Raw genomic sequence first — 17487 nt, forward strand, 5'->3', positions numbered from 1 at the left:
ATACTTAATTTCCAACAAATTATTTGATTAAAGTTCAATATAATTGTTCACATGACAGCTTTAGAAAAGGACAAGAAAGTTATGCAAATAAATACATGCATTGTATAACTAATCTTAAACTCTTCAACTCCTTCAAAAGCTTCTGTTCAGCTTTTATTTGTACCAGTTAACTCAAAATACATCACCACTTCAAATTTACTATCTCAGTAGCTCATGTATCATTGTAATTGCAGGCTTTTCCCCCCACAACACTTACTGTCTGCCATCTTTCCTATGTTATGATAATGCAGGTGTAAATGACAAGACCCCATACAAATAAGTAGGGCAGCAAGCGCGAATGACATCAGACTCAGGATCCAGGAAATTATACGTGAAACAATCAAAAAGCAACAGAATTATTTTAAAAAGTGGGGCAGATTTGAGAAAAATCTAAAAGCATTTATACTCATTTACAGTCTTCAGACGCATGTCAAGCCTTTTAACAAGCATTCACGTGCCTAATGAGTGTAACTGCATTACAGAAATGCATTTGAGATGCTAAGTTGCACAGATTTGCAATTGCCACAAGGCGGCAGTGAGGTTACACAGAAGAAACTTACAGATAATTAACATTCTACGAATTCCTAAAAGCTTATACAATGCACTGAATGTTGTTTGTCCAAGTCTATTGCATGTATGCTTTAGGGGCACATGCATTAACTACACATCTTTTTAAGAGGATCCTGGCCTCCCATACCCAAAAATGCGGGATGTGTCCCAGAGCAATACAGTACTTCCTTTTTTTTCTTGGTTCTAGAATATTCTTTGCCATGCTTAAGTGATTCCTCTTTCTTCCACTAATTACAAAGGCGCAGAAGCATATTTCCCATTCACTGCAAGGTAACATTGACCACAAAACGCGTGCAATGCTACCAAAAAGGATGAATCACTGTACTAAGAGTAAATTCTTAAGCTACATTAGAGCAGCATTTTAAACTCTCAAAATATTGTGAAACACGTTCATAAACTTAAGAGAGATCATTCTAAATAAGCCTAGTTATGCTGTAAAGCCCCGTATGTGCACAGAATATGTATATTACCAATTGATGCCAAAAGTCAAAGCTATGAAAGTCAAACTTACCCTGTAACCAGGGTCTTCCATCAGGTCACAAGAAGCAGCACTAACGTTAGTGTGCCACATTGTCTCCTTGATGCTGCAGCCATACATAAACACATTCTTTTTACGAGAATGACCATGATAATCACAGTAGACCTACAATAAATCATTCAGCAAAATAAAGCCAAGGTGTGTCAACTTAATATTAAAAAAAAAAATCCGTATTTCTCATGCTACTACATTTATATTTGCACTGTTAAAAGTTCCAAAGAATTAGGAAACACTACTTATATGATCAACTTGTGCACTAAGAAGAAAATATTGGATTCTTTTTAAGTAAGGTTTAACCTTCTACGCTAGCAACAGAAGAAGATTTACTTTAAAGGTTTGCAGAACCGCTCTCCAAGTCACAGATGTAAGTGCAATATAGTTTATAAGAACCTATTAAGAAGTTTACTTTACAGACTAGCTACAGAGACAAAAAGATTCAGAATTGCTTACACATTCATACTCACCAGCGGTAAATGTTTTATAGAAGCCAGATATTGCAGTAAGCCTTTGGCATGGTAAATTGTGGGATGCAGATCTGGATTTGGATTTTGCCACTGTCTGTTTAAATCCTCTCCACTTAAAGAGCAACGGTGGCTATTTGGGGGAAGGAAAAAAATGCATAAAGATGTGTTTGCACCATCATGACAGTTTTGAAAAACTTGCTCTCCCCTAATTCAAGTTTCCTTTATCACTTGTTCAGCTTTTTTTGGTTAAAGCAGCTGCGCTCTCACATAACAATCTACACCTGCCCAAGACTGAAGTTCAGAGTGTCAATTAGAGTGCAATTGCAAATTATCTCCCTTAAACGACTGAAAATACATTTTTACAATGTGAATTCATGGAACAGTATTTCTGCATTTAAAAAGACAAAAAAGCCTCAGAAAATAAATCCTAGCAGTTTTGTAAGGAACTTTTTTTTATATTTGAGTATTGCACTTGTATGTTTTTAGGATTAGTTTAGAGGTTTTGGTTTTTTTTAAACAACATAAAGATTTAGTATTAACGTTTGTGAGTAAACTTAAGCTTACTTTCCATTGATGACACCATCTGGATTGAGCATGGGAATAATTTTGAAAATATAAGCTTCTCGTAAACTTTGGGCACTTGGATTATTGCTCATAAGATATTCCAGTGTTCCCTTCATAACCCAGCTTGCATTCGTCTCTCCCGGATGTACACGAGCAGATAGGAAAATATAAGGACGATTCCCTAAAAGGAGCATAAAAGTCGCAAAATATGATTCAAGCTAGTTCAACAGTTTGTTTACAGAAAGGACAGGCAATAGCCAGTTTCGATTAGTAAAATACAGAGTACAGTATTTTGGGTTTTCTGCTTTTTTGGTTTTTTCGGTGCATTCACACAAACGCAGCACTCTTGATAGAACTCGCCAGAACATTTTTATAAGGGCAGCTAATTACACAACTATCTCAATAGAATTTTAATTCAATCTGAAGCAATTACATGACTGTAACCAGCTCAAGATGGCAATTACAGTGTGATATACTTCTATGGTTCTTTTTCTATAGACTAGAAAATACTGGGGAGGAGCAACAAGAATGCTCTTACAACGAAAGCACGCTTCAAATCCCAGCAGCTAGGACGTTCTATGAAAGATTTTTTGACAAGCTGATTTCCTGAGCTTTAGGGGAAAAAAGTTACTCAAAAGTCAGTTTTTTCCCCCCTCCAAGAAGCATTATCAGCAAAATGTAACATACAGAAACATCTGGCAACTGATTTGATACTTAAAAGCAAATTCAGATATAAATACCCATACTCTTCCTTGACTACTACAAATACATATTTTTAAAAAGAAAGGAAATCCTGAATATCAGCACCTTCTAATCTCATAAAATTCATTAACCTTATTCTACATTGCTATGCTTACAACGCAGACCAGCTGACAGAATAAAAGTTTTTCATAAAGAGCTGGTTTTGCTTTATTTTCCGTAGATGAGAAAGAGAAGGCATACTTACTGAACTGACAGATATGTTCATAGTAATTTGACTCTGGCATGGCTGTAATAGTGACTAACGGGCAACTGTTGCCAGCCAGGGTCTCACAGAGAACATCTTGCCGAAAATATATCTGTTGAGGGTTGTGCATGGATTCCAGTTTCTGTAGATGCATCTTCATCCCAAAAATAATGGAAAGAAACTTCAAATCTTTTGCCATCATGTAAAACAGTGTATTCTGCAGGTGTTCTTTATTCCATCTTTTTGTTTTTCTGAATAATGCTAAAGCTTCCACCATAATTTTGACCATGACATATCATTCTCTACATCCCTAGCCAACTGAATTCTTCTCTTTATATGTTTTAAAACTGCTCCAAGGAAGACGAAAAGTGAGAAGGATGAAAGTTTCTTCACTTTCTACTAGACGATACTTCTTCTAAGAGGTTAGTAAATTACCAAATTGCTTAGTAAATAGCTTCATCCAACACTGACATACACTAGCTGCTGAATACCCAAGTATGCTTTTGCGACTATGACAAAAACAACCGCCACACAGTCTATTCAAATGCTTTCCTTAGTACTAAATGGTTCACAACACTCCTTTCAGCTAATTCATTATACTAAAAATGTCTGTCTAATTATCTTAAATATAATAGCTTTAATAGGTCAGTTATGAACCTGTGTATGTACATCAGCAGGATAAGAGTCATTTGACTCGGGCAAAAATACTTCGTTCAATTCCCACAGAATTTTCCAGTCAATTACGATATAGTTGTGATTCCTAGAAAACACCAGCCATACCATTTATCTTATCATTTTGTTACCCAGGAACCGTTCTTTAGTACAAGCCACACCCTTTGCCCTTCTGCACCAAGATTATATGAAAATTCTCCATTTTGAACTTCAAAAAAAAAAAAAAAAAAAAAAAAAAACGGAAGCAGAATTCACTCATGAATGCTTATCATTTTACATACCACACGTTCTCCAAAAGTATAAATCATTACATATGTAATGGATCATAACCTTCTCACCTTTAAGGTTGAGTATGTGTATGGATAATGGTAAGCAAAATAGCAGACGTCGTCCTTATGTTGGAAAGTCACTGTGAATGTAATGGTATAGTAAGATTTTCCTTTCTGTCCCCCAGCAGCAATCGAACTTCTTGAAAAATGATTCCTAAGAGTAAAACAAATATAATAAACACATTCAAATAATTTAATTTCTGTATCATAAATTACTCCCAAACACATGTTTTAAGAGTCAGGAAAATTTTTAGTGATTGTATTTCTCTTCTGTGTGCATGCAGGTTAAATACTAAATCCACTGGTTCCCACCATCTCTACAGAAACTTTATGATAGCAGGGATATACATCCATTATGGGAGGTGGGGAAGGGGAAAAAAAAAAAAAGAAAGAAACAAACAAACAACTGCTGACCAAAAAGAGTAACAAATGGAAAGGTAACTTCTCATCCTCTGTTCTGGGATTGCTTTAAAACGATTGTACCACAGGATACAAAAGACTAATCGCAGGTTCGCAGGTACCGCTTGATCAGTATACTGCATGTCACCAATAACGTTTTAAGTAAGTGTACATATATGTACATACATACGTTCCATTAAATGTTTCTGTAGAATAGAATGCAATTTCTGACCAAAAATGAATACAGAGCTAAACTACTTTAATGCTAGCAGGGTGCTAACAAAACAAGAGCCTATATATTTTGGTCACTTCTGTTACTTCTCCACAGTAACTAAGGAAGAGTAATTCAGGAAAAAAACTATGTTCACAACAGAACAGTTAAAAGAGTGTTACTAAAATACAAAAGTAAACATTTCTCATTGTCAACAAATATTCTACTTCATAGTCATCCTCAATATAACTTTTTTTCCCACTATATTGGGTTGGTGTACTTACTTGTAGTAACAAATGTCTGTCCCAACACGAGTCCAACATGGTCTAGAATTTAACGCTTCCTGAACAGAATACATGAGGGGTTGCATACCTTTAAGAAAAAAGGCATTGTATTTTAATGCAAAGATAGCCCTCTTTAACACTGAGATAATATCAGTAATGGATCAGATAAACATTTTTATAACATTCTCCAAACTAGCTATTCTCTTTCACTTACTATCATGGAATATACATTCATGAAAATCTGGATATGCTCTTTCATTCAACTAGTAAAAGATCATCTGTCCCTCCTCCATCACATCCTAATTGAAAAAAAAAAAATTGTTCTGCAGTAAAACCAAAACTATTCTAAATAAAAGCTATGGTTAACATGAATAGTAAACTAAAAGAATCCTGGGTTCCAATCCATCTAATTCACTATTACAAAAAGGCTTCAAAGAGAATACAAAAGATTAAGATCTCATCTATTCACCTGGATAGCTGGAAAATAACTGATGTTTCAATACAGTAATACTATCTTTATAACAAAAGTTTCCAGGTAAGATTATCACCTGGTTAGAGCATGCGAACTTGTTTTTAGAAGTGCAAATGTTTTAAATGAATTTTTTTTATGTACCCTATTTCTCAGCAACTTTTTAAATGTTTATATTCTAATCAAGAGAACAGTGAAGTTGAACACTTACTCTCCCCTTTAGAATAGAAACGGATGTATATTCAGTCTGTATTATGTCAGTGTAATCACTTATGTAATCAGTGAAATAAAAACACTGAGTCAGTTAACATATTTAATAAGAAGCCAATGTACCTACCAAATAAATGTATGCAATATATATGAATAAAGATCTAAAGTGACTGATGAAAATTTGCAAGTAATTTAAAAGCAAATTACTACTGGTCAAACTATCTGGATATTCTACTTAAGAGTCTATCAGTGTCAACTGTACAAATATGACAAAGAAGAATATGATGTTGCTCTGTCCCAAGAGTTTGAAGATGGGAACAAGGAGGCTTCTGCTCCTCCTCCCCCAAGGACTAAAAGGGAAGAACCGCACAAAATCTAGTGGGGAAACAAAAAAAAAAAAAAAAACTCACAACAGAACTGCAATGACCCCGCTTGGGCAAACGGAAGAAAAGCTTATTATAGGAGGCAGTACTTTTGCACGAGGCACGAGCAGCAAACACTACGGGTTAGAAACTGCAGGGGTCACACGTGAAGCCCAACACTACCAAGGAGAATCCAAGAGCTTACCTTTCCCCTCTCACAAACGCAGTCCCTCCCCCTGCCTACCAATAAGAAAAAACTCTTTGCGACTATCTCCCCTTCTTCTCACTTCTGAGAACACATCTCAGCATTCAGGAAGGGACTTAATGACACTGGTTCTCATCGCTCTTGCATCTGTGTTGATTGACAAGGTTTGGCGTCCCCCATCCCAAATGGTGTTAAGACCGTTTTAGCTGCAGCTGCTAGCTGGCTTCAATCACAACAATACGTCATTTTACAAACTGACAGCCAGTGCTCTGAAACACTTTTTTAACTGAAACCTGTCAAAACATTTTTCAGTGAGACTATCCAAACAAAGATCTGATCTGTAACACAACACGAACAACACACAGCTGAGCTGTCTACTACAGATACTTTGCTACGTATTTCTTCTCAAAGAATGGGAAATGTACCTTACCGTAGTTAAACTGACTGTTTGACTTTTCACAGTTGATGATGTTAAACCGGTAACCAACGCCAGTTTTCATTCCACTGACTTCAAAGTAAAACCACTGATGATAATGATTGCTATTGATATCCGAGTTCAGAATTAGATCATACTCGTTTCTAAAGATTAATAAAAATCTTTTTTAAAAATCAGAAATGAAAGGTCTCACATGTAAAAAGAAAAGTTGAAATATCTTACTTTCTGATCTGAATAACTTTGCGTAGGTTTCCAGATTCAAATTTGGAATTAAACTTCAAAACATCTGCTTCCTCAGGTACTGAATAACTAAGGCGAAAAAAAGGGAATCAGGATGACTAAAAGAAACTCATGAGGTTTGCTTCAGCCCTCACTTGGTAACTGAAAAATTACTGTGAACCTGCCATAAATAGCAGAAACAACGCTACATCACAAGAAAGTTCTAGTGAAATCAGTAATTATAGTACAGTCTTAAAAATTACAAATCCTATCATGGAAAAAGTAGAATAGACTTAGACTACTCATTGAGTATGGTTTTCAAAAGGAGAAAAGCTTACCTGGAATTATCAAGGTCATACACAACTCTATCTATAATGTCATTTTGATGAATCAGCCTTTCAATATCTTGAGAGATTTTTGTCCTATAATAAAAAGAAGAGTCCCCACTTAACCTGTTGCACACTGCTTCCAACTATAAAAGAGAAATAATAATGAAAACTAAAAATTAACATGAAGATAGTGGGACAGATTTTCAGAGACACTTCAGCCTCGTCCCCAATTATGTGCACAAACTGTAAGTGTACTTAAACACCTGCATTCACAGCTGACTGATTCCAGAATCTGTATGTGTGGGAACTGAGCTTTCATGCACAAAACCCACTGGGTTTTATCTTACAAAATGAATACACCATTTCATAATTCCTAGTAGCAGCAGGAATTACTCAAACGTTACTTATGTTAATGCTTTAATTGAGGACAGCGTTTGATAATATTAGTAATTTACAGGAGTCCTATCATAATTAAAATTAAAGTTTTAGAGAGTAGCTCGTGCAGTGAGTGTGTTAGTGCACTAGCTTTTCACCTCTGGTTCATATATCGACTAGGTAACAAATGAGAATGAATTTGGTGATGTCAGCCAAATGTCAGGTGTATATTTATCCCGATCATTAAACCATTGCACAACTGGCAGTATCTAGGTCCTGGTTTGGAAAAGCAAGAATGTGTTGCAGTTCAAGAATGAAATATAGTGGCAGAGCTGTGGGGAAAAGCTTGCACAGCACCTGCAATAAGAACAAAAGGAGGCAGATTAACAATGAAGAATACAGGAACAGAGATGTAAAGTATGTTCAGGCTGGAAATTCTGTTAAATTAAAACAAATATTGTTGGCAAACAGAAAGAAAGGAAGTGTACAACGCTAGCACCTCTTATTAAAAGTTAAGATTCACTTGGAAAGGAAATCAAGTCACAAGTTCAACAACTTATTAATACAATTGCAATCTGATCAGGGTTCAGTTCAGGGCAGAACTGCAGATTTCCCACTTGATCTCAAATAATTAAATCTCAATAGGCCTCAGCTCTAAGTGGTCATAACACTTCTCATCATCACAGAAATTTGGTCAGGATAAAATCCATTAATGAATGTCAAACATTCAAACATCACAGCTATAGCCATAGTACATAGACAGAAAGAAGAAATGATTTTAAAGAAGATACATAAAAAGCAAAAAAAAAGTAATGGTCATTTTAAGATAATGAAAAATTAGGAGACAAGAGAAGCTATCTCAAAATTATTGAGGGAAATAAATATTGGAAAAAACAGAAAGAAAAAACTATTGACCTGGAGCTATGTGTTTATGGGTAGGTCCCCTGTGGATCCTGAGTTACCTGATCAAATAATATTATCATCACGGTCAGGTGATTAGAAAATCCTAAAATGTGCAGCAAAAATAATCCTAAAGTTTTAAGGAAAGGAGAAAAAAGAGGTTATTTAATGCCTAATTAATGCCTAACAGGGGACTGCACTAAGTAGCTACTTCCCTCTCTAAAAGGTGGAATAATAAAATACTTCAGTTATTCTCAGAGGACACTGACAACAGCTTAGTGAAACATTTGATAAAAACTATATACTGCTGAATGTACACAAAAATCCAAAAGTGCTCCAAAACACAACTTGGGAAACGCTGTCTCTCTCCCGGCATATTGCAACACCAAACAGAACACATTCACCTAAAAATCCTACAAGGCCTGCTTAAATTACAGTGAGGACGGATTAATGCAATCCTTTGATTTCTAACAGAGACTTACCTGCCAAGAGGTGTACTAATTGCTTACAATAAGGTGAACAGAAATCCTACGGAATGTCAGCAAAATTTAGACACACATTTCTTGAAGACTTTAATATGTCTCCATATCTTTGACAAAAGTAATTTTCACCACCTTTCTACAACGTATAAATTTCTAAAACGATGCGGCCCTTTTAAAAAGGGTTCTCTTCTCAGAAATTTGTTACATTGCAGTAATAAGACTGACACATTAGCAGAAAGCTGAATTCCTAGAATTTAGTATACCTTAAAAAGGTGAGAAAAGATTTTTGAATCAAATTTAGCAGTATTACATGAAATTCCATTTTTGCTCCATAGAGGAAGTAAAAAGCTACTCTCAGTGTTAAAAGTACATCTTACCAAAAATAAAATATTTTAAAGTTTAAAAAAAAAAAAAACACCAACAAACTATAATTAATCTCATGGTTTAGATATCAGCTCTATGCATGAGCACACAAGTAGGTTTGTTGGTCAAAAGGTAGAGTTAATACGGTGCTTTGATTCATTTCTAAAAAGAATGAACCCGCCTGGATGCGATCCTGTGCAATATGCTCTAGATAACCCTGCCTGAGCAAGGGGGTTGGACCACATGATCTCCTGAGGTCCCGGCCAACCTTGGTGAGACAGTTCCAATTGTTCCTGATTTTAAAGGCCTCACTCAATGTCAGATTCCTCAGGAATATTCAGAATGATTAAATATTACAAAAATATGTGAAGATATGTAAAATTTTCTTAAAATACTGTTCGAAATCTTGAGTCAGAAAATGCCAAGCTCCTTTCTAGTTCAGTTGAATCCATCTTAAAAATAAGCATATAGATAGATTCTTTACTTTCAACACTGAACAGGGCTTTTCAGTAAAAAGTTATATAGGAACAGCAGTATAATGCCATTTGTGTTTCAATACCTGATCATTTTGTAGGAAAGATCATTGAAACTCTGTCAGCGAGGTACTGTAATGATACCACCTTGTTTAAAAAAGACATGTCATCTTAATCAATAACCAAATGTAAAAATGAAGAATCTAATGAAATTGGTTAAAGTGGCAAGTATAACGCTGAAAGCGTTCAATGCAATCACTAAGTGGCAAGGTCTCATATGTACTATTATATATTCTCCTAAAATGCTCATTTGTCTCTATAGTAACTCATTTCTATGCATATGAGCTAGCTCTTCATACAGCTTTTGTAAATTATTCTTACAGTTAGAGGGTAATCCCTCCGTCTTCTCTTAAAATACTCATTCATTTGCTCACCGAGAGCTGTGTTGGTGATGTTTTTTCATTCTTTGCTTATGCAGCATATAACATGACCGCATCCTCAGCGGTTGCTACTTCTAGATACTGTTATATTACTAATATTAAAAACAAATACTTAAATGCATTTATCACTGAATTTGTTCACATTACATTTTGCTCAAAGACAGCTTCGTTAGCACAGGAGAGAGAAGAACTGAAGTATCTAAATATGTAACTGACCTATCTTTTGTAAGGCCTGAAGGGGGTGTTCAGTTACGTTAACCGAAAAATATTAATGCTGACCACACCAACAGCTTAGCATACGTTCACTTCAGTGCTTCTACAGCTCTTCTAAGAGGAGGACAAACAGAAGGAATTTCATTCACATACAGTACGACTGTATCCTTAATTCACAGACAACACAGAGTAAAGCTCCCAACACAAAGTATTAGGAGGTGGTAAACTGTCAATACACCATTACGTCCACAAACCTTCAGAGTGCTCTTTCTTGTTGCTTGATAAAATATGCCAAAATCCTTTGTAAGGATGACATTCTATAGTTAAACAGTGAGTTAGCAAGCATCGCATCTCCAGCTTCCTTCTTTTGATCTTGGAAATGGTAAGAAATCTTTACAAATTATAAGATTTGCATGGGGAAAAGGGTGAAGGGAGCAAAAGAAGGGAGAGTAGAAAGTATACTTAGCATTCAGAAATTGGAATTACAGAATTAGAGCTAGCAATTATAGAATGAGATTTTGTTCTTCTTTGTGGCTTTACACTAATTAATGCCAACTCATCTACCTTCAAACTGATTTTCTGACCTGAAAATAGTTTTATATGCCAAAGCAAAAGTTGTATACGTGGAAGGTGATCTTCCTGTTAATCTCAGCGTAAAGATTATTTCCTGAAGAGAACAGCAGCAAAGAATTTGAACTCACCTCTGCACCCCATAAGGCCTTTCCAGAATAGGCTCCTTAAATGGGGGTGGAATATGACCAAAATAGTCTGGATAGGCCACTTCTGAATATTCAGGTATAGATTTTGTGTTTTTTACCATTTCAATATAGAGATCAGAGTCATGAACTGGTGATACATCAGAAACTTCAAGCATCACTTGTTCCCCTGATGAACTTGAGCCAGAATCGTCGTCCTCCTCAGAATCCACCCCAGTGCAGCATAGTTTTCCCAGTTGGACAGATGATCCCTCAAAGAGGCTACTTCCGCAGGGTGAAACATGTTCGCAAGGTTTACTACAAGCAAGTGTGCTAAGGCTAGTTTTGCTTTCCTTCTTTATTACACACCCTGCACCATAATATTGTTCATTTTTTGCACTGTTCTGCAGAGTGATTCTGTCCAAGCCTTTTATAATTTCTTGGCTTAGACACTGACATGATGGCAGCAGCCTCCTTTGATCGTTTTGCTGATGTAAACTACTGTCTTTGTTACTATCTTTCTTTGGCAGTTCTAGAAAGGCTGGCCTTATATTGTATTCCTCTGTCAACAAAGAATTGCTCTCCTTCAGAGAAATTTCATTTACTGACGGGTTTGCTTCTGCAAAGTGCTCCTCTCCTGCTGTAGGAACAACAATAGGCCCACCTAAATTTGCATCAGATCGAAAAGGCTTTGGCTCCTTGGAGACTAAATCACATTCCTAAAAGAAAACAACAACAAAAACAAACCTTGATTCTTGTTTCCTCCCCTCCCCCCCTGCCCCCAACTAAGCACTTCTTAACAGCTCATTACACTAGAAGCTTTCTTCTCCATTATTTCAGAGGTATGCTTTGCAATAATCCAAAGACGATATCATTGTGTCGTAAACCTACACACATAAGGCAATGAAGTTTCATCGTTTCCAAGAAAACAGTAAAAAAGTAGTTTGCCAACAACAAACTTTCAAGCCAATCCCATTCTTCAGATTTTGTAATTCACTACTTTAAATAGGTACACAGAATCATTGCCAGAAACAGCTTATGTCTTTTCTTGTATTTTACTTTCCTCTGTGTGCTAAAACCAATGACATGAAAAAAAGAGTTTTCCTTTATGTTTGACCTGCCCACAGTCCCCTTCTATTAGTCCTATTATTAGCTTGAACTAACGTAACCAGAAACTAAATAACTCACTGTATTGCACCTTCACTCATAATTCCAGAAATGCCCTTTTTTTTTTGGTTGTTTTTTGCTGGAATAACTCTATCCACACAAAAAAAGAACATCAAAATATATTCGAGAGTCTACCCCTCATTATGAGGGAGGCACTGGGAATTATATACTTTACCTGAAAGTTTTCTGAAAGTTCTGGGAAAAACTGCTCATACATTTTCAGTTCTTCTATTGGTCGCCCCAATTCCTGTCTAGGTTTCAGTTTATTAATATCAGTCTCAATATCATCATTCTGAAAGAGCACCAAAACAAATTAACCTTGCATTCAGGATGAATGAACGTCTAAATTCATGATATATTATGCCTTTACTTCTAACACGGACATGATTATGACACAGCTCAATATTATTTTATAAAACTAGCGGAACTGCACATTCCATCATAAGAATTTAAGCAGCTCGATTTTATTGGACTGCCAAAACCCCTACTTCAAAGGAAGTATTACAAACATAAGTTTTCTTGCTTTCATCCAAATGTTCTATGCACAGATATCAGACTACCCCTCACAGGAGATTATGCATAATGCAACTACTGCAAACTGAAAGGTGAAGATTTCATCTGACTACAGTGACAAAGGAATAATAGCTTCTTTAAAGATACTCCCTTCATCAAGACTCATGAGAAGAAAGCCTGAAATGAAAGTTGTCGTTTCAGTTAGTGGACGGATGATTCAATCAACTTCTGCATCTACATAACACACAAACATAAAACAGGCAGTTCTGACCGAACGTCCTTTCATGTCCTGAGTGGCAGCTGAAGAACAGAATGAGACCTTCCCCAAGTGATGCAACAACTGGAGGTCTAATCTCTAGCTGGCTGAACTTCAGAATTAACTTGACCTAGTTGATACCCAGCCAGAACGACGGAAAAAAACTGGAGTATCTCCTACAAGCTGAGTATGGTAGGCAGCAGAGAAGAGAGGGCTGAGGAAAGTGCAACTGGGAACAGAAAACTCAAAAAGCAGTTTGCAGTTCTGCTCCATCCCACTCCAGCTACATCAACTGTGAGGCAAACAGGTTTTCGATAAGAATCTTGATGTAATCTGAATAAAGGCTGATGTTTTCCAACAGCATCCAGCTTCCTTAAATTTCAGATCATTTTCTTATTTTAGAAACTGCATCTTAAAACCTCCCCACAACCTCCTAATATTTGAGCATATGGCTGTATACACAATTCAGGCATCAACAACAGAACTGTGTCTAGGTTTTGTCCTTTAATTTTGTCTCCTTCCAACCTTAAAATGTTGGTCCTTGTCATCTTCATTTTCCGTTTCAATTTCTGATTCTGCTTCGGCATCATCATTATCATCACTTTCATCCACTACGTCATCCACTGTGATATAAAAAAAAAGTTCTCTAAAGCAGATTATAAATTTAATCACAATACATACGCTCAAAAAAGAAGAGCGATACTTTTATTTAATCATCTAGGTTTATTTTTTACTTAACAATTGAAAAAAGGCAAAACCAACCCGTTAAAAAGTCCTGTGAAACCCCGTAAGCTTTAGTAACTATTACCAAATTTACAAAACCAAGTGACTGTTTGGCAATACTGCAGACTCAGTTCTGTATTTCCATCTCCCCAGCCCCCCCCCCCAAGAATAGCACATGGCTATCAGAAATCCTTAACAACCTAGATGAGCCAAGCCTGCTGTTCAGCATCAAAATATCCCAGTCAGCCTCAACTCACCACAAAATGACATGGCCCTGACACCTTCTCCCAAAGCAAGTAGTAATGGGCAGGTCCAAAAAAGAAACACAAACAAACAAAACTGTCGTGTCAGCTGACAGTGACCTAGTATCACGGATGGTAGGACAAAGCACTCCCTTCACAATGTTTTTAATCTAGCCTAAAAATGAGCCTAAAATTAAAAATAAGTCAGAAACTATCACTGGAGATTCCTCCCGGTAAGGAAAATACTGGAGCTGACTGACTGGTCACTGCAACTGCTAGCCAGACTTGGAACTAAACTTTGCTCCAGACACATACAGGAAGAAGTTACTTCCCACACATGCAGAAATATTTAGACACCAATCACCAATCTCTTTTTGATTTAGAGATGCAATACTATGAAACTTCAAAAAAAGAAAAAAAAAAAACAAGGTGAAGTAAAATTAGTTGTCACGTAAACAGTTAAGAGTATTGGGCTAAAATTGCTCCCTGATATGTAGAAGTGGGCCCCAGCCAGTTATTCTGATAGATGTGCTAAATACTGGTGATAAACCTGATCTCTTTCCAGAAATACTACACAATTTGGGTGTTTTTCAGAGGGTTTTCAGTGCAAGAAATTTGTTGATTGTCATTAGAAGGCTCATTTAAAAAATTAACAAAATATACTGATTTGCTAAGGTAGTCAGAATGATTAAACTTACTGCATTTTAACTCTATGAAACTATACTTTTAATAAATTCAGACAGTACCCCTACAAACTATTCTGCACCTCTTTTAATAGAAAAGTTTAAAGAAGAGATGTATCCCATTTCTTTAGGTTTTGCACTTCTGTGTATATATACAGACCACTGGAAAGAGAAACGATCAATAGTCTACTTCAACACAATATTAAGTTTCTAAAAAAGTATTACAGCTATCAAAATACCGTATTAAGTAGTAATTTAATTTCTGTGGATTTTGTAACATGCTTTGAAATCTATTTCCTATTTGGAAGAGACTTTAAAATCCTGCAGTTTGATTCTATGCTAGATGAACCTCAAGCAGATATTTGACTTCTTTGAGACTGTGATCATATTTTATTTCAGAAAATATTATTAATATGAAGATATTAAAAGTGTAACTTCACCTCTTTATTTTGGATTAACTTCCCCACAGCAACTTCACCAGTTGCTTACCCAAGTACTAAGCTGTTTCTAGGCATCTGAAAAAGCATTAATTATCCAAAAATAATGAGAAGAAATCACAATCAGATGACTCTGCTTCCCGTAAAGCGCCAAGCAAATACTTTGCAGACTAGTGTTACCTAAGAGATTGCAACACTTCATGTAAACAGCTCTACTTCTCATCATATAGATGAGGGAGTAACCACAACGGTTTAGTATCAATGCTTCAAACAGCACCTGTTAATCTAAATTCAGTACATCCAATTTATCAGAAGAGCACAGCGATGAGTTAAGAAAGTCCCCCTCCCTTTTTTTTTTTTTTTTTTTTTAAGTTTGTAGATGAATGCATACACCCTATGCTTTACATCTGAGAGTTAAATGAACATCATTTTTTAGTTCCTGGTTTATTTTGTACATTATACCTCCAGAAACATAACCACATATATGCAGGCAAAATTGTCATTAACTGAAGTTTGGTATTAGAAATTCATGCTCCTCTCTAATGGTCACAGATCCTTTGCTAGCTGAGAAGAATCTCACCAGAGTCTAAATTTTAGTAGAGAAAGTCACAGACAATTGTAATTGATTCCACCCTACACACAGCAAGATTAGACAAATTCAAAGAGAAAACATTGCAAAATGACCATACCTTCAGGAGGCAAACTGTACAGCTGAGCCACAGGTCCATTAGCAGGAATAACTGGGAGTTGGAAATGGAAAGCACTTTTAATAGTAGGTAAAGGAAGGCGATTTTTAGGAAAACATTTTCTCATTATTAGGCTGGATGTGTTGACAAGGGGATCAAGAGTTCTTACTGCAAGGCACTCCTATTAACAGGAAAATAACGAAGACAAGAGAAAAGGATCTCTCAAATAAACAGTCAAATTGCATTTGGCTTATACATTTTTAGAATTCACTAATGACAAAATATTTTATGCTGCTACTTAAAATAAATTTTGCTTATGTCTCCTAAGACCAGGAGAACTTCTACCAACTCAAATTCACCTTCTTCAAAGCCCTATCTTCACAGTTATTTTTTTCAGAAGATCAATAGCCCATCCCAGAGACAGTCACAGCTGAGTAACATTAAAATATCAATTTCATCCTGCATCTTTTCCTTCTGCTTCAGTCAAGTACAGAAAGTTATCCTTATACCCACAATCAAGAATGAGCACTCATATCATAAAAGAAAAAAGAGAGAGGTCAGAATATATTTTTAAAGCTTAAAATGCAACAACGAAAAAGGAGATAAACTTACTTGTGAAGTGTTGTAAAGAATTTTCATCCCATTGGCATCAGTGAATGCTTTTCTTCCTAATTTGATGTTTGTAACGCTTTTAATGCATTGTAAAATACCTTTACGTATCAGCATATATCTGTGTCGACTATCATGACGGTGCCAATCTACATAAATCGTTAAAAGCACATGTACATATCCTCTATCTACTGCTCTCCTGGCGTTTGTCTCTTAACAAAAAAGAAGTTAGGAAGTAAATTAAAAATTGTGAAAGGACTTTATTACTGTCATTTTTTCAGTATTATTTTCAAATCAATTTTAAAATGATTCTTTTTAAATGATAACAATTCAGTAAGTTCGGTAAAGTACTAGTTCAGCCACATTTAGCAGTTTTACCTTAACATAGATATGAAAACTCTAGAAAGTATGCGTCCCTATTTTCTAGACATGTCTTACAAGCCTACGATTCCCCAATCCTGTCAGGATCACCAAACATTTAACTAAGTCATTCCAAGACACATATTGAGATTAGCTGTCCAAGGTAGGCATTGTTTCCCCTCTGACATACACAAATTTTGCCTGATTCCTTATTGCAATTGGGAATGATACTTAAAAGGATTGACTTCTACATGCCAACGTCTATATTGCAAAATACGCAATATGCAAACTATTTTGAATCAATGTAACAGTGAGTAGTAGAATTTCCAAAGAAACTTCTACCAGTCTCAAACCTATATTTCTAAACATTCTTTCTCCAAGATGGTAAATGCCTTCAAACTGCTGATTCCAAATTTTTTTTTTTTTAAATTAAAAGTCAGTTTCAGACATAAATCTTTTGAAAAATGAGTACTAAAAATATTTAATATTCTTTTATTAAAAGCATATGAATAATATATATAATAGATCAATAAATAGCAAATTTGGATGTGTTACATTTAAATCATAGTAATAATTTATTAAGTAGTGACATAACTTCATGTTGTTTTGCAGTGCATTTGCATT

The 17487-nt window shown here is 35.7% G+C and overlaps 1 protein-coding gene across 7 annotated transcripts in view; it reads right to left on the reverse strand.

Annotated features, from left to right (window-relative positions):
• Nucleotides 1–17487, reverse strand: part of LOC104144611 (cytosolic carboxypeptidase 1) — a 74306-nt gene that overhangs the window by 22379 nt on the left and 34440 nt on the right. For all 7 annotated transcript variants that reach the window (XM_068927084.1, XM_068927087.1, XM_068927089.1 and 4 more), the window contains 14 exons: nt 16507–16715; nt 15898–16075; nt 13649–13746; nt 12530–12646; nt 11194–11906; nt 7256–7339; nt 6921–7007; nt 6693–6841; nt 5017–5104; nt 4132–4276; nt 3122–3275; nt 2176–2356; nt 1612–1741; nt 1121–1252 (listed from right to left, as the gene is read on the reverse strand). In XM_068927084.1, the coding sequence (XP_068783185.1) occupies nt 1121–1252; nt 1612–1741; nt 2176–2356; nt 3122–3275; nt 4132–4276; nt 5017–5104; nt 6693–6841; nt 6921–7007; nt 7256–7339; nt 11194–11906; nt 12530–12646; nt 13649–13746; nt 15898–16075; nt 16507–16715 (2465 nt within the window). The remainder of the gene's footprint in view (nt 1–1120; nt 1253–1611; nt 1742–2175; nt 2357–3121; nt 3276–4131; nt 4277–5016; nt 5105–6692; nt 6842–6920; nt 7008–7255; nt 7340–11193; nt 11907–12529; nt 12647–13648; nt 13747–15897; nt 16076–16506; nt 16716–17487) is intronic.

The sequence above is a fragment of the Struthio camelus genome, chromosome Z, assembly GCF_040807025.1.
Source record: "Struthio camelus isolate bStrCam1 chromosome Z, bStrCam1.hap1, whole genome shotgun sequence".
Taxonomy (NCBI): domain Eukaryota; kingdom Metazoa; phylum Chordata; class Aves; order Struthioniformes; family Struthionidae; genus Struthio; species Struthio camelus.